The following is a 24,386-nucleotide window of genomic DNA, read 5'->3' on the forward strand; positions in this document are numbered from 1 at the left end:
AATGAGAGATTTGACTCCTTGAGTTAAATCAAAAGCAATACTTATGCTCACTTTATGACATAATTTCCTGGTGTTTGTCATACGGGATATTTTTTGGTTTGTTTGCAGATTTTTATGAGCATTATTTTATGTTTATTATAGGAAGACTGCCATGGCATATTCCGAATAAATGTAAGTGTTTCCAAAAATCTAAATCTAAAATTAAGACCTGGCGAAAAGAAGCCTGGATTTTGGGTGCCTCGGGTCTGGTAAGTAGTATATTATGGCCTGTGCATTTATTCTGAAGATTCAGTTAGTAATCTAAGATATGCAGTGGACACTGTAAGACTCAGCTACATGATAGTTAACTTGTGCAAGTCAAGTACTCCTTCCTACACTTCGATTTTAGTGGTAAATCACACAACCAGGAGAGCATGTGGACATAATTTTAGTAATATTATGGCAAAAACAATGGAAATAATGGTACTGGTTGTTTAAGAGCAGCAAAGTTGTTAAGCAGTTTATCTACGCTTAGAAAATGATAGAACTGAGTATATGTAGCCTAGGCACATATAAAAAGATTTGAAGCAGACAATGCAATTTTCAAGGGCTATAAAAACCGCAATAGAGATGCCAGATATATTAGTTCTGCCTTGTCATTGCGGGAGTAGGATTTTAAGCTGCAGCCACATAGATTTAGTACCATATTATGACAAAATCCCTAAATGTCAGAAGAGTTAGATGTGCCAAGGTAAGTTATGTTACCCGATCCTTTGATTTTGAAAGGAGAGAGTAATTTATAGATGATTATATCATACTTGGACCCTTCTGCTTGAATTTCTGTCCCGTTGTTGACCCCATTCCCACACAATGAATTGAAGGCGTAAGATATAAGAGGGGAGATTCTTCTTAATAGTAGAGTCTGTGTCTGAAGGGGCTTGGAAAGTAATGGCCATTTCCACATATAGTGTGGGCATCCATTGTGCTGCCTTAAAAATTGTTCCTTATTTTACAAATGTAAGCATAGGTAGCCATTTTGCTATTCTTTTCCAAAATGCTATTGTTAAATTTATCCTGGTGAGGGGGCTTGCAAGGAAGCCTCCAGTACTAGTATGTGGAGATTTTCTTTCATTCTGTTCCATTAATATTAGAAATCAGGGTTTCTAAAGCAGGTTTCATTTTTGCAAATATTTTAACATGGAAAGCTGTATGTGGCTAGGGGAAAGTGCTATGCTATTCTATTGAAACGGTGCCCTGTGATGGGAGCAGCTAGTGATGCTGTGGTATTTGCAGAATCATATACTTTCAGAATCCAAGTCTCTAAGTGTAAGCAATTTAAAGACTTTAAGCAACAGCACTAATAATGTGAGGAACCAATTTTGCCAATGTAAGAATATGTATTTACCATGAGGAAAAGGGCACAGACAGGAGACTTGAGTGCAGAGGCTGATATTCAACTAAGTCATACTCAAAGTGGATGCATTGTAATCAATAGACTTAAATTGCATTCAACAATTAATAAATAATATTATTGCACTGATACATTGGTGTCCTCCAGTTTTATTCCAGGGTCATGGACCACATATTGATGCACTTAGTAGTGGTGTGCTGTGAGGTTAAAATATGACACTGGAGATCCACATCCTTATATCTTCTGGGATCCTATACATGCTGACTATGTCTCCTTCGGAGTATTTTTCCAGATGTTCAGGGGTCAAATGTCACTCTTATTCCTGACTGTCCTCTTTGATTGTTAGCTACTTAATCCAGGGAAATAAGTGAATCAGAAATGTAAATACATATCCCAGGAATGTATATGATTGTCTCCATGACTGTGTGTGTGTGTTTGGCTCTAAACTACTCACTAGTGTTACTAAGATATTTGTCAGTTCTTTCAGTACAATTAAGGACCTTGGCTGCATGTATTTTTGCTACCCTTCCCTGTGATATTTTACCAGGGCCAACCCTCGGAACTTTAACTTTGACAATGTTGGGAATGCAATGCTGGCATTATTTGAAGTCCTTTCCTTAAAGGGATGGGTTGAAGTCAGAGATGTTATCATTCATCGTGTGGGTCCCGTGAGTATATATACCTCAGCACTTGTCAGACCTTTTAATTGCTCCTTTAATTTATACAGATGAGTAACATATTTTTTTAAAAAAAAATTACTTATGCAGATCCATGGCATCTACATCCATGTCTTTGTATTCCTTGGCTGTATGATTGGGCTAACTCTTTTTGTTGGAGTCGTCATTGCTAATTTCAATGAAAATAAGGTAATAATGCAGGCTTTCTGTTTCTCATGAAATAATTTTTTTTATATTGTCTTTGCACCTCCCATGTGCTGCCATGCAGTTATCAGATAACATTGCAGGTATAAAACGATACCAACTTGGGCTCATCTGCCAACTGCACCCATTACTGGGGTGATTTAACTGGCCACAGTCATCGTATCACTTGCTAAAGGTGGAGGAGAATTTCGTTCAGTCCATGTTTTAAAGAGAACTGACCTAATTTGTACCTCCTGGGTACACAGTGGAATATCGTTTTTCACACTTCTCAGAAAGTTACAGTACAGTTCTTGTCTCAAAAGAAATGCAGTATATATTTTGGGATAAAAGATGTTTAGAAATGCATTGAAATGAATTACACATTTAAATACATATTTGTTTAAAAACACATGTAAAAATGAATTTTCATACGGATTTTTAATAAAGAAAACAAATCACAAAGCAAGGCAAAATGGAATTGGAACACTTGTGAAATTGACATGCAATGGAAATAGACTGATATGCCCTGGAAGTTAGTAACTTCCAGGGTTAGACTACGATAGTGCATTCTAATGCACTAGGGTGAGACTACTATAATGGACTTTTCTTGGGTACACCTCTGTAGAATCCTCAAGTTTCAGCTGGAACAAAATGTGGCACAGTGTATATATCTATTGCTTCAGCTCCCTGTTCACTTCCGTGCCCAATTGAGAATGCTGGTGTTATCCTATAAAGTCATAGATATCATCATCATTTATTTATACCCCGCCCATCTGGCTAGGTTTCCCCAGCCACTTTGGGCAGCTCCCAACAAAATATTAAAAATACGATAAAACATCAAACATTAAAAACTTCCCTAAACAGGGCTGCCTTCAGATGTTTTATGGGACATCTTATGGGAGGGTGTTCCACAGGGCAGGCACCACTACTGAGAAGGCCCTCTGCCTAGTTGAGGCTTTGTTATCTTCTGGACCATCTTCTCCTGTATGAACCTTCCCCCAGTTATTAACTGAGCACCTGCTTCTGTGGATAGGCAAGTGGATTTTCAGGGGAAATGTTCTCAGCTATTGCATCCAAGCTTTGGAATTCCCTTCCCTAAGAAGTCCTAATGTACGATGGGGTATCCAGCTCTCATGTAGCTTTCCCTTTCTTCGACATCCATATTCAATGCCTGGATGTTGAGAAGTGGGGCCAGAGATCCACCCCAGCTCAGGAGTCGGGCCAGGACTATGGCCCCATTAACTTTTAAATACCTTGGCAGGGGGTTGGACTCGATGGCCCTTGTGATCTCTTCCAACTCTATGATTCTATGATTCTATGATACCAGGGCAGGTGTATCTTTTTGAAGCAATATGAGAAGCTTTTGTTCAAACCATTTCTTGGTGGCCAAAGATAGGATAGTGAACTTGGTATACAGTTACACACACACAACAGCTTTTTGATAAACAAATACGTGAAGATATTTTGTTATTCTTGTTCATTTAGGGGACAGCTTTGCTGACAGTTGATCAGAGGCGATGGGAGGATCTCAAGAGCAGATTGAAGATAGCACAGCCACTTCATCTCCCACCTCGCCCAGGTATCAAAGCCATTTCACTTTGATTCGTAATTCCGCAGGAATGTAGGTTTCACATTATAATTGTAATCATGAGGCCCCTATGAGTTTGTGTGTATTAAAGTGAAAATATTCTATGTCTATAAATTTTGCAAAAGGGCATTAACTACAGCCCAAAATGTTCAGAATTTGAATTCAAAAAGTGTTCAAAATTTAAAGGTCTAAGAGATTTATTATTGTGCATATGCAAACTAGAAAAAATTCAGGAAAATAGAGAGTGACACAAAAGAATTATATACTTTATTAAATGTGTGCTTTTAATTGTTTTTCCCAGATAATGATGGATTTCGAGCCAAGATGTATGATATAACTCAACATCCATTTTTCAAGAGGACCATTGCTGTACTTGTCTTGGCCCAGTCTGTGTTGTTATCTGTTAAGGTATTTGCTCTGTTCCTTACGACATCTTGCAAAGCAGTAGATTACAGTGGTACTTCGGGTTAAGTACTTAATTCATTCTGGAGGTCCGTACTTAACCTGAAACTGTTTTTAACCTGAAGCACCACTTTAGCTAATGGGGCCTCCTGTTGTTGCCGCGCTGCCAGAGCACAGTTTCTGTTCTTATCCTGAAGCAAAGTTCTTAACCTGAAGCACTATTTCTGGGTTAGCGGAGTCTGTAACCTGAAGCGTATGTGACCTGAGATACCACTGTATATACTGTAGAGTTGGGAAAGGTTCAGAAAATGGCAAAGCATAATGATCAAGTGGATAAAGCAACTCCCTTGTGAGGAAAGCATACAATATTTGGGGCTGTTGAGTTAGAGAAAAGGCTAGAGGCGTTGTGATAGAAGTATATAAAATTATTCACGGGATGAGAAAGTGGGTAAAGTTTTTCTCCTTCTCACATAACACTAGGACTTGGGGAATATCCAGTGAAGCTGAACATTGGAATGTCCGGGTCAAACAAAATAAATCGGTTCTTCACACAATGCATAGTTAGACTGTGGGATTTGCTCCCACCTGAGGCAGTGATGACCAACTTGGATGGCTTTAAAAGAGAATTTGACAGATTCATGGAGGATAAGTCTACTAACCCTGGTGACTGTTCTTGTGGGAAACTGCAGCAAGGGAGAGTGCTGTGGTTCTCACTTCCTGCTTGCAGATTTCCCATAGGTATTCAGTTGGCCGTTGTGAGAATGGGATGCTGGACTTGATAGGCCGCTGGCCTGATCTAGCAGGCACTAATGTTCTTTTATTATTTTAGAAATATTTTATAAAGCCCTGTTTCTTCTTTTATATAAGTGGGATGATCAAGACCCTGTCACCGGTCCTCTAGCAGCAATGTCCGTCGTCTTCACCTTCATTTTTGTTCTTGAGGTAAGGTGATATATTTCACAATTTCTCCACTCTACAACATTGCATCTTTTGTCAGTTTTGCTTTTGGACATCATGCAACAGCTTTACTTTTCAATCTGTTCAGATTCATACTGATTTGCCAATAACCCCCCAGTTTGGATATAGGTGACTCTCAACTTACATGGGGGGTCACATTCTGTGGACAGCAATCACATATAGGGTGGGATTGTCCCCTTTCTGCCTCCTTTGGTGGCGGGGGGGGGGGATAATACATTTTTGCCAAACATATAAAGCTAAATGCACACATTACACATGCATAAGTTTTGAGTTACCTGTAGGGCAGAATTTTTGGGGTGTGGTGGCATCATGAATGATGCCCCACAGAAAAGTGATAACATATACAGTCCTCTCTTACAGGTTACCATGAAAATTATTGCTATGTCACCTGCTGGATTTTGGCAGAGCAGAAGAAATCGCTATGATCTCTTGGTGACGTCTTTAGGAGTCATTTGGGTGATACTCCACTTTGCCCTAACTGTAAGTTCCAGCAAACTGCTTTTTTTTTTTTTTTTTTTGTCAGAACTGATCACATAGGACTTTTATAGTTTGTATACCTGAAATGTAATTCATGAGCTGCTTCGGTATTATTATTATTACTATTACTATTATTTACTATTTATTCAAAAGAGGGGGGGAAATACAAACTGATAAGCGCTCCCTTTTCCCCAATCCAAAGATCAGATGCAATCAAATGTAAACAGTAATAGTCCTTGTTGGGAATCTGCATACGTGCAGCTACACACACAGAGTCAATTAGGGTTTGGCCGACAGCCAAGGCAGTGTGAAGGAGTAAGTCTGCCTGGTGATACAGAGGCATGGAGACAGCTCCATGATTGGTCAAGCTCTCTCACGGTAATAATGATTAATGGCCTACTAACTGGAATGTGTGTTAGTACAAGTTTGAGTGTAGGAGTTGTGAATCGTGTATGAGAGAGCTAGTCAAAGATCCATGTTCTGTTCTTTTCCTGTAAATAGTCCACTGTATATAATAAACACCTAACTACAAGTTCCTGCTTCGTCCATCCTGTCTGCAGCCGAGTTGCCAATTGCTTTCGTGAACTCTGTGTTTACTCTGCTAGGTCTGGCTAAAGTCCTGCAACTAGTCAGAAAGTTGCGAAACACCAATAGGTTTTGCCAATAGTCCTTAGTATTTTAAGCTGCCATTTAAGAAGTAGTACCAAGCAGAAACAACTTCTGTGCTTGAATTCCAGAATGCCTACACATACATGATGGGGGCATGCGTAATTGTCTTCAGGTTCTTCTCGATCTGTGGAAAACATGTGAGTAAAAGTGGCTTGCTTGTTTGGCTGCTTTATTCTTTTCAGTATGTTATACATTGTTGCAATGAACAAATTAAAGCAGTATGGTACTGAGGGTGGGAAAACGATGAGATGACAGGTGTACACACCACCCATGCCCACTGCCCTTGCTCCTGACCCCGCCCTGGGTTCCGTCACTCTGCCCAATCCCAGTCCTGGCAAATAGCGCAGTTCAGAAATTTGCAGTTCAATTTGGGTAGTCTATGCCCTAGAGACAGGAATAGGTTTGTTGGGGGGGGGGTGATGGCTGGAAAGAGGTCCCGGAAGCTAGGAGCAGGGTAAAAGGTAAAGGGACCCCTGACCATTAGGTCCAGTCGTGACCCACTCTGGGGTTGCGGCGCTCATCTCGCTTTATTGGCTGAGGGAGCCTGCGTACAGCTTTCGGGTCATGTGGCCAGCATGACTAAGCCGCTTCTGGCGAACCAGAGCAGCCACACGGAAACGCTGTTTACTTTCCCGCTGGAGAGGTACCTATTTATCTACTTGCACTTTGACGTGCTTTCGAACTGCTAGGTTGGCAGGAGCAGGGACTAAGCAACGGGAGCTCACCCCGTCACAGGGATTTGAACCACCGACCTTCTGATCGGCAAGTCCTAGGCTCTGTGGTTTAACCCACTATGCCACCTGCGTCCCCTAGGGGCAGGGAGAAGAGAGTAAAGAGCATGAAGGAAGAATGCAGAGTAGTCAGTGGGCCAAGGAGGAGGAGGAGCAAATGATGTCAAGACTGAGGAAAGAAAGGGTAAGCAGGAAGGTACCTTAGGAGGGCTCAACACCATGGGTCAGAGAGCAAAGGGTTGCTGTGTGTCAGTTCTAGACCCTAACGGTGCTGCTGTGCTTTGAACACTGCATATAAGCAGAAATATAATTGTATTGTTTCTGGAGCATTGTGACCAGGCAATCCTAGGGATACAAGGAGGGCCAGAAAGCAGTAAATGGCAGGGGCTGGATGTGACATATGAGTGGAACTAACCAACCAATTCATTGGCTACAGGTTTCTAATACTACTCAGCTGTGTCACTGTTATGCCCCATTTCTATTATTAAACGTTATTTTCCATTGCTTTCCTTATATCTTTTAGGTGACCCTGAAGATGCTGCTTCTGACAGTGGTTGTCAGCATGTACAAGAGCTTTTTCATCATAGTAGGGATGTTCCTGCTGTTACTTTGCTATGCTTTCGCAGGAGTAGTTTTATTTGGCACTGTAAAATATGGAGAGAACATCAACAGGTATGACATTTTTTACTCCACCAGAAAGTAAATGATATTGTGGTATTGCTGTGTTTGAGCATGAATGTTCGTTGAATTGTTGAGATTCTCAAGAAATTTGATTCTGGGTCAGGTCTCAGAATCCATGCTTGTGCAGTCTAGTTTTGGGCACACAAAATGCATGAACAGCTGTACTAGGCTACTCCCATTCTGTGTATGTACCCATGTTATTTCCTGTAGTAGGAGTAATTTGCAGGCTGGGCTTCTGGAAATGAGAACATCAGGTAGATTACTATATAGCAGGCACAATATAGCCTCTCACGATAATTAATAGTCACCATGGAAAATGCTTAGTAAAGGAAAGAAGGAAAAGATCGCAACATCTAATGTTTTTTAATGCTGAATTTCACTTGTCACACACTGAACAAAATTTATTGTTTGTTTAAAAACAGGCATGCCAACTTTTCATCAGCTGGTAAGGCCATTACTGTACTCTTCAGAATAGTCACTGGGGAAGACTGGAACAAGATAATGCATGACTGCATGGTAAATTGAACACAATTATAAAACAAGACATAAATACTGGAACCACCACATATCTAACAGCCTAGCTTTGTGACTTAACAGTGCTGTGCTTTTTTTTTTTAAAGCTATCATTCACACAAACATTTGTGTATTTATTTGACAAGTTATAGGAATGCATAACCATTTAAGTCCGTGGATAATGTCAACAAGTACGCATATATTTTGCCATTCTAAATATCACCATCTTTGTATTAATTGCTAGCAAGTGGGGGACTTTCTGAATATGTTGACTATATTGCTAACTGATAAACATTTGTTATCCTTTACATTCAGTACTGAATCTCCTGGAATAAATGCCAGAACATTATTTAATATAATTCTTTCTGCAGTCTTATCTGCCCCTGCATCTCAGATGTGTATAAATGCTAATTCACAGGACTGGTGCTGCTTTCATTTCAAACCACCAGCTCTTACAGGTGCAAATCATATATAGCTTGGAACACAGGTTCTCTTTGTGACATGGTGCTGGTAATGTCTACAGTGAAAGGCTAAAGTATTTGGGCCTTATTATTTTGGTAAGATCTTCATAAGATCTCTGGGCAGTTCACAGAATAAAATAGAGGATAAAAACAAGTAAATAAGTAAAACGAAACAGCAAAACAATAAACCACTTCCCTTTACCACAGACACATTTAAAAGGCTGTAGAATATTAATCAGCCAAAGGTCAGCTTGAAGAGGAATGTATTAGCCCACCACCTAAAAATATATAATGAAGGCGCCAGGCGAACTTCCCTAGAGAGAGCATTCCACAGTTGGGAAGCCACCAAAGAAAAGGCCCCGTTCTCTTGTTGTCACCCTCCGAACCTCACATGGAGGAAGCACACGAAGAAGGGCCTCAGATGATGAACGCAGCATCCGGGACGGTTTATATGGGTAGAGGCAGTTTATTTAGTAAAGCTGTGAATATATAGATAGAAAAGATTGAGATATGGCAGGAAGTTTAGGTCAGACAAATGGAATAGGTTCTTCACCGTTGGCTGTGAGAAAAATAGGTTAAAGTTTGATAGGGAGGCATGCAATGGACGGGGGGGGGGAGTTATGTACGAACGCCTCGCAAGACGGAAAACCCGCTAGACAAAAGGGTTTTCCGTTTTGGAGGCGCTTCGCAAAACAAATTTCCCTATGGGCTTGCTTCGCAAGACAAAATGTCTTGCGAGTTCCTGCAGGTTTTTTCCCCCTTTCCCCCCCTTTTCCTAGGCCATTAAGCCGCTTATCAGCTGATCCGCTAAAAGCCGCTAAACCGCTAATAGCGCTAATCCGCTAAGCTGTCAATGGGCTTGCTTCGCAAGACGAAAAACCGCTATACGAAGAGCCTCACGGAACGGATTAATTTCGTCTTGCGAGGCACCACTGTACCCTGCATCAGGGCACTCCTTTCGCTGTTAAAAATTGAGACCTTCATCACTCTTTCCACATTACAGGGGCAGAGCTTTTTTAAAACAAAAACACACGGATGTGCCGCTGTTGCATCCAGTTTGGCCCTCGCTCTTGTCCTGACATAAAGGTACCCCTGCCCGTACGGGCCAGTCGTGTCCGACTCTAGGGTTGTGCGCCCATCTCACTTAAGAGGCTGGGGGCCAGCGCTGTCCGGAGACACTTCCGGGTCATGTGGCCAGCATGACGAAACTGCTCTGGCGAGCCAGCACCAGCGCAGCACATGGAAACGCCGTTTACCTTCCCGCTATAAAGCGGTACCTATTTATCTACTTGCACTTTTTAGGGGTGCTTTCGAACTGCTAGGTGGGCAGGAGCTGGGACCGAGCGACGGGAGCTCACCCTGCCGCGGGGATTCGAACCGCCGACCATGCGATTGACAAGCCCTAGGCGCTGAGGTTTTACCCACAGCGCCACCCGCGTCCCTTGTCCTGACATACGCCTCAGAATGTTGTTACTATTGCTGCTCTTGCTGTCGTGTTAATGCCATCGTTGTTCCCTAATTGTGATACATACGTTTAAGTGTATGTTTGTGCATATGTCAGTTAGTTGCAAAAGAAAAAGAAAAGAAAAGAAGAAGCAATTGTATATCCCTTTGAATTAATTAATTATTTTCCTTTGAAGGTTCAACCTCCTTTTTGTACTCCGGATAACAGAACATACTGGAAGACAGATTGTGGAAACTATGCTGGTGCTCTTATGTATTTCTGTTCATTTTATGTCATCATTGCATACATAATGCTAAATTTGCTTGTGGGTAAGTAAGACCTGACAGGGATTTCAGAAGCCTTCTGAATGTGAATCTTTTTAAACAACTGTCCTGGTGGACCTCTCTAGGAAATGAAATTCCATAAAGAAGGTGCCATCACTGGAAGACCTCACCTCAGCATATGGAGTATGCTTTTTTAAGTATTAGTACCATATTTGCCCGAATATAAGTCGCACCTGAATATAAGCTGCACCTTTAAAATTGGGGGGGGGGAGAGAAAAAGAAAAAATACCTGAATATAAGCCACTCCATTCCTCACTGCTTCTGGCTGCATACTGGGGGGGGGGGGCACTGCATTGCCGGCAGCCTTTCCCCTTCTTCGCTCTCTCCCTTCCCGACCTTGGGGGAGAGGACAGGGGACTATGCATGGAGCAGGCAGCGCTTTCCCGCATTCCTGGCACTGTTTGCCCCATGCTGCATACCGTAAGGTTGCGAATATAAGCTGCACTTTAACTTTTCACGGTCGGGATTTGGGGGAAAGTGAGGCTTATATTCAGGCCAATACGGTACTTAGAAGATCAGCATACCCAATTTTTGAAATCTTTCAATAAAACAATGAAGTCTTGTTTAACATTTGAAAAACCTAGCTGTCATTTCTTTTCGTATAAAGTTATTGGTTTAGCAATATAGGAGCAAATATGTTTTAGTAAGAACGTTGACTGGTAAAAAGATGTCTATTAGAAGACAAATTATTCCTACCTTGTATGTACTTATGAAAATAACACTGCAGAAGGCTTTTCAGTTTGCCTTTATTGAGTTTGTTCAGTGTTCACGGAAGCCAGTAGAACACTTCCATATTTAAGGTTGAAGTATATTAGATTCTAACTAATACTGTTAGATTGACTTGTCTAAATAAAGGCAAACCTATTAATATAAATATAGCATTTTGTACATTTTTGCCAACATCATGAATACAAATGAATTCCTTAATAGATTATATCCTTGTTTAATGCCCATGTCATTTTAAAGATGTTTCTGTTTTCCGTAGCTATAATTGTGGAAAATTTCTCGCTGTTTTATTCTACGGAGGAAGACCAGCTCTTAAGTTACAATGATCTTAGACATTTCCAAATTATATGGAACATGGTTGATGACAAAAGAGAGGTAATAACCTAATTCACTATAATTCCACGAGTCTTATTTAGTTGCTGCTCTGTTAATTAATTGCTAGCAAGGAGAAGTAAATGCAGTTTTCCAAAAGGGAATGCAATAGCTGCTCCCATTTCACTTTATACGTAGTAGAGGAGACCTTTCCAACATCAGTTCCTTTCAGTCTTGGTGCTCAAGCACAGTGGAGCTTCAGAACTGTGAATGGATTTTGTTATGTACTGAAGTTCTCACCCTGGGCCAGCAGGGGAATACTGTAAATAGTTTTGACTCAGGTCTGCATATGCAAATAAGGAATTGAAAGTGACATTCAGTGATTGGATAGTTACAGAAAGTTGTTACTGTTGCTTTGTAGTTGAGCTGTCTATAAGCAAGTTGGCTGAACCCTTCAGTTCAGTTCTGTTCTGGCCTGTGAATAAACAAGAGCTGTCTGAAGAATCGCTGTGTCGTCTGATATGTTCACCCACAACTTAACAGATTTACTTCAGAGTCAGGGTACATGTGGCCTTCAAAATATTGATGGCCTACATTCACATTATTCCTGATCACAGGGCATGCTGGTTGAGGCAAATGGGCATTGGAATTGAGCAGCTTCTGGGAGGCCAAAGGTTGTCTACCCCTGGCTTACACCCTTGACCTATAGATCACTATCTACAAAAATGAACAGTTTGGCTGAACTCTTTCATGGGTCATATCCAACACTAGTGTCCCGATAGCACAGCAGACACCCACTTACGCAGTACATCTCCCTGTGCACCCTCAAAAATCGGCTCCAGAGAGTTGGAGAACCCCCTGGAAACAGATCTGAAGGACACATGGGGAGAGGAAAGGGAAGTTCTGTTGCACAAACAGCACTCCATGCATGCAGCATTAGCTATTTTGGTGACAGCTCATGAAGGGTTTGACCAGTACCAATAATGGAGAAGTTCTGCCTTCTTTTCAGGGAGTGATTCCTACCTTCCGAGTCAAGTTTTTGCTGAGGTTGCTGCGTGGAAGGTTGGAGGTGGATCTGGACAAGGATAAACTCTTGTTCAAGCACATGTGCTATGAAATGGAGAGGCTGCATAATGGGGGAGATGTAACATTCCACGATGTACTGAGGTATGTTAGATGGCACACAAAATCAATTGTAGTTTAGTTGCAGATATTTTCTGTAAACTATAAAACTGAGTACCAATATCAGTGCTATTTTTTAGAAAAAGAGGGGCTGGAACTTGCCACGAATGCCTCCCGTGTTCTCTTATAATGGCAATGGTGCCCAGCTGAGAGATGCTGGAACTGAGTTCCAGCTGAAGAAAAGCCCTGAATACAATCATGTTTATAGGGTTTATAGAAAATATTAACTGAGAAGCATATCAGATTTTACTCAATGCTGATTTTTCTAATGTGTATCTAGAAGTCCAATTCAAACTACTATAGTCATCATATAATAACTGCAGCTTTCAGCTGTCTTTTTTTTGGCTGTGTGAACTTGATTGGATAAAGAGTGTTTTATTATCAAGGAAGGCAAATTTAGCTTATAACAATGACCACTTCCATGGAAGAAAGAACTTTCCCTGTTAAAAACACCCCAATCCAGGGAACTTCTGCATCATGATGAGAGCTGACACCAGTTTAGGAAGTCGCAAAAAGGCCAATCAGTACTGTCAGAGCAGAGAATGTTGATGCATATCTCCAGTGCAGGATTTGGGCAGCTTGCACAGTTGAACATACTTGTGTGCAGAAACCTGTTTTCATTGCACATGCACTTCTCTGTAATGGGGTTGGCTGTATAATGTCTTCGCCACTTTTCACTGTATCATAAATCCATGTATCCCTAGGTCATCGGATGACCCTTTAAGAGCAAAATAAACACCTTATTTTCAAAGGAAGTATATGATACACCTGCTATTATTTTCCTTTTATAAATAACATTTTTTTAAAAAAAAAAAAACCTCATTATTATTATTGTTTGTTATAATTTTTTTCCAGCATGCTCTCCTACAGATCTGTTGACATCAGAAAAAGTCTTCAGCTGGAAGAACTGCTTGCTAGGGAACAACTGGAATACACCATAGAGGAAGAAGTAGCCAAACAGACTATCCGCATGTGGTTGAAGAAGTGCTTGAAGCGCATTAGAGCAGTAAGTTTGACTAGAAAAAAACAGAAAGCATGTAGCATACCCTTCCTCGTTGTGTAGAACATGCTACATTTTATTTTCATACTAGAGAGCTGTCAATTGTTTGGAAAACATTATTCAAGCTTCTTAGCCTTCTCAGTCATGCAGTGCTTAAAATACAGGTGTGCTATTTATTTATTTATTTATTTATTTATTTATTTTTATACTAGCGTCACTGATGCTTTACATAATCAAAAAAGACACAAGGAGACAAGAATTAAGATGTGGACAACAGAGGAGAAAGAGGAAGGAAAGGCAGATAACTATAACAGAAGGATGATGAGTGACAGCAGGAGAGTGTGGTGGAATGTTGCGTGAAGATATAATTGAAATTGAAATAATTGAAATACTTTATTGTCACTTGTACAACTTGTATACAGTGAGATTACACGAGCACCCATCATATGAATGATGGGTGGCAGGAGTTGGTTGAGAAAGTCAGAGTTAAAAGGAGTGAGGTGAAAAATGAAGACTGTATGATCAAAGAGGGGCATTGGTACATTGGTGCAAAGCTTGGAGGGTCAGGAATACCAGGTTAGATGAGTAAATTACAGTACAAACGTTTTCTGGTCCAGAGTAATGGTAGTTTTCCAGATTTTGCCCCCCACATGCATCTTGTAAATTACACAGTCACTCAAATAAATGAAGAATCCTCTTGCTCTCTATAAAACAGTGAATGGAGGAAGCAGGTTGCTTGGGGAAATATTAAGGAAAGTTTGGACAGCTGAGTGACTGACCCTAATGACTTCCATGCACCCAGGCCCATGTCAGGGACCACTGCAACATCACCATAGCAATTAGTGATGGCGGCATATTTTGGAAATGCGGGTTTCAAAATACAGGCTCCCTCATTTTAAAAATCTGCACACTATTATGAACCAAGACAAACACTGCTCCAAGTTTTGACTTGTTTTATAATGACTTGGTAGCAGCCCTCCATCTGTCCTAGAATCCCCTACCTCCCCGCCCCTTTACCAAGTTGCAACTCAGGCAAGGAAAGCTGGTGATTGTTTCTGACTACAGTGACTTGACATGTCCGGAAAGTCCGGAAAATGAAGTTTTTTAATTCCTTCTCGAGTGTATTTTGTTGTTGTTGACAATGACGATAGCTGAAAACACTGATCCCAAATAAATACTTGTAAAAAGAATGCTTTCTGTTATTTGAAATTTAGTGGAGGATCATTAAAAATATGTTCTCTCCCAGTCTGGAAAAGGACATACCTTCATTGGGGGGCAGGGATTAGAGTTGTTTTCCAAATCTGTATTCATTGACGCTGAAAACACTCCACTTTCAAGTTGGTAAAGGAAAAGGGGAATACGTGCCATCCTAAAAAATTCTCGGATTTTGGATTTTGTTCCAATTCTTCCTACAACTCACAAACAAGCATAGAAAGCTTTATCTTTCCAGTTAGCACAATAATGGATATATCCTTTTTGCTTCTCTCTCTTTTTGCACACATTGTAATTGATACATAAAAATGGTACAACACAAAAGTCACACTTTGTAGTTATCCAAGGGAGTTTCTATTATCACTTTGTTAATTTTATCTACTGTCTAATTTAAAAATCACTGAAACCAGTTAACTTCAATAGCCTCCAGATGAGTTCTATAAAAGCTTAGTTCTTCTCCCTGATCATTTTATTTTAAATGTCTCTTTCGATAGTCTCATAAAGCAGATTGAAATAAAATTAAACGGTGTAAGCAGCTTTATGAAAATGACTACAAAGGAAAAGTCCACTGTAACTGTGAATAATATAAAGGGAATGTAGAGCAGACAAGAGCAAATCTCAATTTTTGAAGAATACTTGTTTGAAAAGATCCAGTGATAATTATACTTATTATCTTTTTATAGAAACAGCAGCAGTCATGCAGCATTATCCATAGTCTCCGAGAGAGTCAACAACAGGAGCTTAGCCGTTTCCTAAATCCACCAAGCATTGAGACAACACAACCAAGTGAAGACATGAATGCTAATAACCAGGATAACAGTACACAGCCTGAGGTACAGTTATACTCAGGTCCTCAACGTATTGGCCTAAACCAGTGGGTTAAGATAAATCATTCTTAATGTTCTCTGTGCAGGCACAAATATGGGAAAATCTGTGCCTGTGCAGAGCATCTTTGGAATATTCTAGATCTTTTAGGGTGGCTGGATACACACACAAACTTAAAGAAGAGTCACTTTGTGAAGAACATTGTCTTGATATCCTGAGCTAAGGAAACTAGGCCTGTTGTTGTTGTTGTTGTTGTTGTTGTTGTTGTTGTTGTTGTTGTTGTTGTTGTTGACCTAAGGAAACTAGGCCTATAGTTGTTGTTGTTGTTAAAGAAGAGTTTGGATTTGATATCCCGCCTTTCACTCCCCTTCAGGAGTCTCAAAGCGGCTAACATTCTCCTTTCCCTTCCTCCCCCACAACAAACACTCTGTGAGGTGAGTGGGGCTGAGAGACTTCACAGAAGTGTGACTGCCCCAAGGTCACCCAGCAGCTGCATGTGGAGGAGCGGAGACGCGAACCCGGTTCCCCAGATTAGGAGACTACCGCTCTTAACCACTACACCACACTGGCTCCCTGTTGTTGTTGTTGTTGTTGTTGTTGTTGTTGTTGTTGTTGTTGTTCTTCTTCTTCTTCTTCTTCTTCTTCTTCTTCCTCTTCTCCTGCTCCTCCTCCTCGCCTGTGGTTTCAGTTTTGCATTTTCCCAGTTCTACAGTCCTCACAATATGAAATGACTGGGATCAGATCCAGCCATCCTTTACTTCATTGGCTTACCGTAAACAGTGTCATAGTGACTGAGGTGGATACTCATTGTGTTCCGGAATAAAGTATCCTAAAATATTCCCAGCTACCATGAGCATAACCCTTTCTAGTGAATCAGAAACAAAATAAAGATCAGAAACAAAAAGGCCTTGCTTGTGTTCTTTAAAGCTTCAGATACTATGCACTTTAACACTGTTCTCTTTTGTTCTATTCAGACGAGTAGTCAACAACAGCTCCTTAGTCCAACGCTCTCTGACAGAGGTGGATATCGGCAAGACTCTACTGATGGTGGTAAACCTCAGCGGAAGTTTGGACAATGGCGTTTGCCATCAGGTAGGTGAAGATTGTCATGAATGACACCAAAAAGAATTCTAAATGGAACCTGGAGCTCTAGTTACTGATAGAACTCAGAAAAGTGCCATAAGAGGGCATGAATCCTCATTGGAGGATTCTGCAGCAGTAGATTTCAGACTGACTGCAGCTACACTAGAAACAGAAGAGAACAGTCATTCCAGATTTCTCAAACAGGCTAGCCAAATCACATGCTACAGGAGAAGAAAGGAAAATCATCTCGGTCTTTAAGACCAGGGTGTGGCTGGGAGTAGAGAAAAGGATGTAATTATTTTGTAACTCCAAATTCAGTGATCAGTAAGGCAACAAATGTGATCCAAAGCCAACCACCATTATTATTCCAGAAAAAAAATATTGTTAGTATAATTCTATGCTGTATAGGATCCTGATGTCATTGAGGAAACACACACATACAGAGGTTCTAGATTCAGGTAAGTAGCCGTGTTGGTCTGATGTAGTTGAAATAAATTTAAAAATTGTCCAGTGGCACCTTAAAGACCAACTAAGTTTGTTCTGGGTATAAGCTTTCGTGTGCATGCACAGTTCTTCAGATACACTGTTTAGGTGTACCTGAAGAAGTGTGCATGCTCACTGTTTCAGTGTATCTGAAGAAGTGTGCATGTACACAAAAGCTTATGCCCAGAACAAACTTAGTTGGTCTCTAAGGTGCTACTGGACAATTTTTAAATTTTATTTACACATACAGAGGGTTTTTTATCTGTTTTAAAAAATCCACAACTTATTGGAGCCAACTGAAGCTCCTAGGTCAAAATATGCTAGAGTAAATCATTCAACAAAATATATTTTAAGAAAAGTAGTTATGGAGTACCTCTTCCAATGGCGTCCCTAACAATGGAAGTCCATAGGGAAAGTAATAAGTGTGTGCAATTTTTGGTCCTTTAAACACCAGAGCAATATGGACCTGCATAGGCTTAACCATATACATAGCTACTGCCTCTAAGACCAACAGTAACTTAAGCTAAGCATGAGCTTCATTGCTGTGCTGGATGCATAAAGATTCTTAAGTGTGCCAAAGCTGCAAGTCTGGCCTGTTTTAGGTAGATCAGTTCAGTCTTAGGACATTTTCCTGCACTTGGTATTAGTTGTTGCTTTTTTTCACATTTGTAATGCTTTTGTATATGAAACCTAAACTAGTTGAAATGAATTGAAGGTTTAGAAATTGCTTTCTTTCCTCTTCTGTACTACTGTATATTAACAAGGTAGGATGCAAGGTAAATGCATTTACAACACAAATGTAGTGTTCAAGCATCTCGAATGCATTTTTAATGTGAAAGGCTCTTGGTTTGCATGGAACCATCCCCACTATTCCAGATAACAGAGCAAGATACATATTTGCACTACTAAGTTGTCTTCTGTTTAATTCCCTAGCTCCAAAGCCAATAAGCCATTCAGTGTCTTCAGTCAACTTACGGTTTGGTGGCCGTACAACCATGAAGTCTGTTGTGTGCAAGATGAATCCCATGTCAGATGTGGCTTCTTGTGGATCAGAAGTCAAGAAATGGTGGACAAGACAACTCACTGTGGAGAGTGATGAGAGTGGTGAAGACCTGCTTGATATCTGATTGGAAAAAGATGCCATTTCAAATCACACTTATGCAACATTCCTTTGGAATTAAATCGTTTTCTTGGTTTTTAAATTGCAGTTCCTATTGACTGACCATTTATATCAAGAGAAGCCTTCAACTTGACAAGATATACGACTTACTTATTTTTTAATCCTTATGTGATTATTAACGTAAGAGAAAACAGCAAAAAAAGGTAGTGTTCACAAAAAGCAAAGACAGTTTTGTTTCGTTTTTCCCTCAGACCCAAGAATCATTAGTTTAACTCCCGGATCTCAGCAGGGCTTTCTGTCTTTCAACAGCCCCTCTACGTCACATCCCAAGCTGGTTTTTAGATTTGGTGGGTCTTTAAAACTGGATTGATGTTGCTTAGTCCAAATTGGGAGGGATTATAAACCAATAGCTGTTGTCGGAAAAATGGGCATGCAATTCTTTACAATTCAAAAAATTGTTCTTTACAATTCAAAAATATAGGCGATGGTGTGAGGACTTTCTTTCAGGTGGTATGGGAGAAATTTGCTGTGGAACTCAAAAAATACCCCAAAGAAAATATTTGTATGGAAATATTGTGAGTCTTTTTGTTTCAGTACTTTAGAGCTTTTGTTTTAGACAGACAGGCAAACATAATTTATTCATAGTTTATTATGTGCATTTGTTTATGGATGCCAATTGGTTGATTTATTTTTCTTTGTTAACTGTGAGTGTTGCTTTTGTCTATAAACAAAATAGTTTGTAAGGAGGATGCTATTGGGGGGAAATCAAGTCCTCACAGGGCATATACAATCCTACACAATTAAGGAAATAGACCTGATTGCAGCCAGTGTTTCATATTTGAGAAGTTTCACTGTATGCATTCAGAGGACTTGTGTAAGTGTTGCTTCTGCCCTAGTCAACACTTAACCTAGCCTGGAAATGATCATCACATAGGGTACGATGTCATTGTTTTTGCTCTTTTTTTCTAGCCTTCGGCCTAACCAGTATTAATATTGATGAACAGCCTGTAGAGATCAGCAGGGAATTCATTCTAAATGAAAGCATTTTTACAATATACAGATTTTGACTTGCAGATAGCTAGCTTTTTTAAAATATGCAAGATGTAGGATAGTTTCTTTTAGCATATCAGAAAATGACTAATTGGGTTTTATAATCATTTTTAATTGTTACTGTGAAGAACTGAACACGAATGCACAGCTGTTCTGCCCTTACACCTGCTGAATAGGTTAGAATCATAGAATCATAGAGTTGGTTCCGAGCACTGTAATCTCTATCAACATCCATCACTTCTTAAGGTTGGGACAAGGACAGTCAAAGCCTAGATTTGGTTCATTGTCACCTCTCTGTAGGTCCTTCTAAACAAGTGTTTGTAACTGTCTGAACTAAGGACTCTGGCTGTTTAAGGAAGAAGCTGGGATTCTCCTGTGTGCAGTCCTACGTGTTTTGATGTAGGATGCAGCACCCATCCATCACTTGAAGCACACCCAGAAAAGGAGCCTACTCACAAAAGTCTGGTTTTGTGCTTGATTACTCTTGCTTATAAAGTAAATAAGATTTATTAAATAACCTTATTGTTTAGATCAGTGGTTCCTAAATGCCCACCACTTGTTGCTTCTTTTGTTTCTTATATTGTTTTATTATTGTAATACAATAAAATATAAGAAATAAAAGAAGAAATTGAAATGCCATTAAGCATCAATATAAAAAGTTAATGTGGACATGCCATGGACCACCGGAATAAAGCTTGTGGGCCACTGGTGGTCCACAGACCACAGTTGGGAACCCCTGATTTAGATTAATTCACTGTGTAAAGGACATCACTGTTATACTTTTTAAGTATCTTAATCATGCAATGCTGACATATAAATTATGCCATTTATCAAGTTCCTTGTCCTTGTGTACACTGAAAGTGTCGTTTTTAATTTTTATAACTATGATACAAACTTTGTTTGATAAGGGGTTGGATGCAGACGACATGTTAGAGAAGCAAGACACTTGGCAGTTTTTAAAATTCAGTTTACTTGGATAAATGTGAAGTCTGTTGAATTAAAGATACCCTGTGTGTGGAGTGGCAGCAAACAGAACATGCAGGAGCAAATAATAATAATAATAATAATAATAATAATAATAATAACCGCTCCCCGCTTAAAATGGGGGGCGACCTTTGTGTGGACGCGCGCAGCCCTGGATCTGGAGCGGCCCCATCAGCATAGGCTTGGCTTTGCCTTCCCTCAGGTGGGATACCTGGAGGTCTCCGCCTACTTCAGTCAGTTGTCCAATCCCACCTGGGGGAAGTGTTGCCAAGGAGACCAGGCCAGGTAGGGGAGGGATTACCTGCCCACACAATAGAAGGAGGATCTTACCTGGGAATCCTCACTTGGCTCCAGAGCTTCTCCCACCCTACCCACCCTCAGTTAATGTCTTCTTTTGCAGGTTAACTTTTCTTCATAGGTTTTACAGGTAACTTTTCTTCACAGATATGCAGGCGCTGCTACGTTAAGGTCGCTGTTAAAGGGCCGGAAAGGAATTTCCCTGCATTGGTAGGTTTCCCGTAGCAAAACGTCATAACTTTGGCGGTATCAGGCCTTGGGCAGAATCCTTTAGTCCATTTTCCTCTTTGCGGTGGCGATACCAGGGCTCCCCGTTAAAGGGGTTTCTGAAGGGAGGCTTTGACCGTACGCCGAAAGGTCGTCATTGCTCTCCCCTGCGGCGGCGGCGTAACGGGGGCGGCTATCTCTGCTTGAACATATGTTCTCCAGAGCCGGCCCATCCCCCCCCACACTGGATAACCCTGAAGCTCCTTAGGTCCCCGGCTGGGGACTGGGGAGGGAGAACGCCCAATGCCTGAGCCAAGGTCTACCCACATTTGAAATTTAATAAAGTTGTGGCCAATTTAATCCCATAGCACGTTTTCTTGAGTCGTTATTCCACATGACGGGGGGGGACCGCTCGGGATTTGGGGATTCCGCCTGTCCACGCAATAATAATACTTAACAATTTTATAAATTGCTTCATAGCATGAAGCAACTGAAGTGATGTACAAGCTAAAAACTGAATAAAGCACAACTCTGAAAACAATAAAACCATCCCTTTAAATTAAAAAAAAAATAAAACAATTTCTGCAGATAACATTTCAGTATGCATCAAGATACCGCACAGAGATTCATAGGATACAGTAGCTCCAGGGGAGAGTTAAAGGTACCAAAAACCTTTAAAATAAGTCAGAGGGAAACTGGCCACTGATCTCCTATCAGTAATGAGGATCCAGCCACCAACAGGGAAAAATGACCTGTCCAGGGGAAAGGAAGAAAAAGACAAATCAATCATTTTTGTGGCTCTGGTTCTGAATTTGCAAAATTAATTTGCAAACAAGTTTATGAAGAACCTATTTTGGCTACTTCTGAAAGGCAACTCACCCAGCCTCCATACAATTGCATATATAACCTCCATACAACTGCATATATAAAATTAAAATAGCCTGGTTTATAAATACAAAATGGATTGACTTGCGTTTGCACTGAGATAAGTATAATAGGTACTTCAAGATAAAAGTTTGTGAGATGTTTTGGAGCAAACATCAAATCAATTTGCTAATACTACCAGCGAGTGGAATACTCCCTTGTATGTTTTGTTTACCACTTTCTATGTTACTCAAGAAATACTGAGCACAAGTGTGCAGCATATAAGAGTTGTTTTAACATTTCAAACTTCAGTCATGTTCTTAATTCGCTTAGTATATTTTTGTAATATCATAAAAGAAGAAGAAAGTGCCATTTTCTGGCATTAGTGAGGCTGCGATTGTATGCTAACTTACCTAGAAGCCCCACCCAATATAGTGAGTCATACTTCCAAGCACACAAGCATTGGATTTCACTTAAAAGTAATCACTGAACTTCTTTCTCCAGTATAGCTGCATGTCATACAGGTAGCATGACCAAACAGTGATGAATAATAGCCATCTTATTACTTCTACAATACAATTAAATGTATTGTGAGAGGCAGGGGGGAATGGCAGGGTTCTGACACCTTCATACAAACAACAGTGCTTTTAGGATTTTATATCTGCTTCCCAACCTCAGCTACCTTGGGATGGGACCTTTGCCACTACCATTATTTCCTATGGAAATTATGTTGCACTACCATGGCCTGGCCTGGATCTTCTAAGACGCACCAGAAACATAAGATTTCATGAATAAAACAGGAACTTTAACAACTTGGAAATTGTCCATGTTCTTTAGTAGCTTTATGGACAAAAACAAAGAAAAAACCCAGCAACAATGAATGATAAGAGTTGTTTTGGGTTTTACTCCTGCTTTTGCTTTTAATGCAAAATGTATTTGAATCAATAGAAGGATTTCCATTCTCAGTCTACCCTTTGGCCACATGTTATTTTAAACACTATGGTCTTTAGCGCATTATGATGTACTCATCTGTGTGTGTATTTCACTGTTTAGATTAAGAAGAAGTCGAAGTCCCTGTGATGTTGTTTTCTTAAGTCTGTGCATTCTGTTGTTTAAACTAGATTGCAGCAAAGATCTACAGAAAATGTCACCCCGGTCATTTTTGAGGACAACATTTTGTCTTTTTCTTTTTTGTCTATTTGAACTTAAGGTCTGTACAAAAAAATAAAAATAAAAACCTAAGCTGACAGCAGGAGGGTTGTTCGGTTTATAAAATATGTTTTCTTGAACTTTCAGTAACGTGCTGAATTGCAGAACCTTTCTGAGTTGTTTCTATGGCAAATGTTCTTTTTCAGCCTCTGGCAAACATTAGCCCTTTGCCATACGGTGTCAAGAAAAGAGAGTTGCTTCCAGTGACGCCTTCCCTCACATTTTCATTCTTAATTCATTTGCTACATATTATTCACAGGTTCAAGGCAGTATTTCACAATTTTATTTTGCTAGTGCAGTTTGCCAGTCGTTTGGAATTTCCTTTTTCAGACAACAGAGTCACCCACTCCTACGGAATGTTAGGCTAACAGAGATTCACCAGACACCTCCTGTTTAAACCTTTAAACACCTGCTGAAAACATTTCTATGCCACCAAGAGTATTGCAGGTAATTTTTTAAAAAAATCATCTTTCTGTAATGGTTAGTTGATGATGTCCGATTTTCATTTTTTACATGGTTTTTATTACGTATAGATATTGTAAACCGCTTTAATGTTGTTTATGATATATATAAACATTTTGATAAATATGTTCTGAATCCCACGGAGCAAAATGTGTAGAGGGGGCTCCAAACGCAGATGGGTAGATTTGCTACATTTTGAAGTTAGGCACATTGCCATCTAAAGAGGAGCTCCCTGCCCCATAAGAACATAAATCAAGAATATCAAACTGCACCATAGTTCCCAGGGTACTCCTAATTGTTCTGCCGCAGCACCTACCAGCTGGCATGGTCGCAAAGGAGGAGTACCAGATTATGATCCTGACAGTAACACAATGCAGCATCATTCCTAAATCCAGCAAACTCATCTTAGGCAACTCTTTGGGTTTGTGCTTTGCTCCTTGGCCTATAGCTGACTTTCTCCCATGTGTCCATCAGCTGAAACTGCAGCCCATCTCCATCTCTATACAGCAACCATCCGGCCCCATCTGCTGCAGTGCAGAGCTGGAATATTGTAAGCTACAGCAGGTTTGGAGGTGGGGAAACAGGAGATTGCACCTCTGTGGACAAAGCTGCACCTGCCATCTGCTGAGCATCTATTCAAAGCGCCCACCTGGCTGGCTCCTGAGTCGGCAGCCTGGCGACGCAATAAGCCTTTTAATTCTTCTCCAAACATCCTTCAAGCTCCTATGTCAGAAAATCATGCTGACCTGTCATTTACATTCAGCCAGATGTTGTCTGTATCGCCAGGATTTAGAGTTAATAATAAGCCATTTGGGTAACCCTTTTCCTAGTG

General features: G+C 40.4%; 1 protein-coding gene across 7 annotated transcripts in view; it reads left to right on the forward strand.

Moving 5' to 3' along the window:
• The window catches only part of NALCN (sodium leak channel, non-selective), a 198,389-nt gene extending 178,685 nt beyond the window's left edge, over positions 1-19,704 (forward strand). For all 7 annotated transcript variants that reach the window (XM_081857956.1, XM_081857958.1, XM_081857957.1 and 4 more), the window contains 17 exons: positions 142-248; positions 1,938-2,058; positions 2,158-2,256; positions 3,736-3,829; positions 4,140-4,246; positions 5,108-5,182; positions 5,579-5,698; positions 6,433-6,501; positions 7,619-7,767; positions 8,199-8,292; positions 10,391-10,523; positions 11,524-11,639; positions 12,586-12,743; positions 13,614-13,764; positions 15,654-15,803; positions 16,770-16,887; positions 18,295-19,704. In XM_081857956.1, coding sequence (XP_081714082.1) covers positions 142-248; positions 1,938-2,058; positions 2,158-2,256; positions 3,736-3,829; positions 4,140-4,246; positions 5,108-5,182; positions 5,579-5,698; positions 6,433-6,501; positions 7,619-7,767; positions 8,199-8,292; positions 10,391-10,523; positions 11,524-11,639; positions 12,586-12,743; positions 13,614-13,764; positions 15,654-15,803; positions 16,770-16,887; positions 18,295-18,488 — 2,055 coding nt within the window. In that variant the 3' untranslated portion in view covers positions 18,489-19,704. The remainder of the gene's footprint in view (positions 1-141; positions 249-1,937; positions 2,059-2,157; positions 2,257-3,735; positions 3,830-4,139; positions 4,247-5,107; positions 5,183-5,578; positions 5,699-6,432; positions 6,502-7,618; positions 7,768-8,198; positions 8,293-10,390; positions 10,524-11,523; positions 11,640-12,585; positions 12,744-13,613; positions 13,765-15,653; positions 15,804-16,769; positions 16,888-18,294) is intronic.
• Positions 19,705-24,386: the final 4,682 nt, after the last annotated feature.

Source organism: Podarcis erhardii (genome assembly GCF_964252035.2).
Source record: "Podarcis erhardii genome assembly, chromosome: 4".
NCBI classification, from domain to species: Eukaryota; Metazoa; Chordata; class Lepidosauria; order Squamata; family Lacertidae; genus Podarcis; species Podarcis erhardii.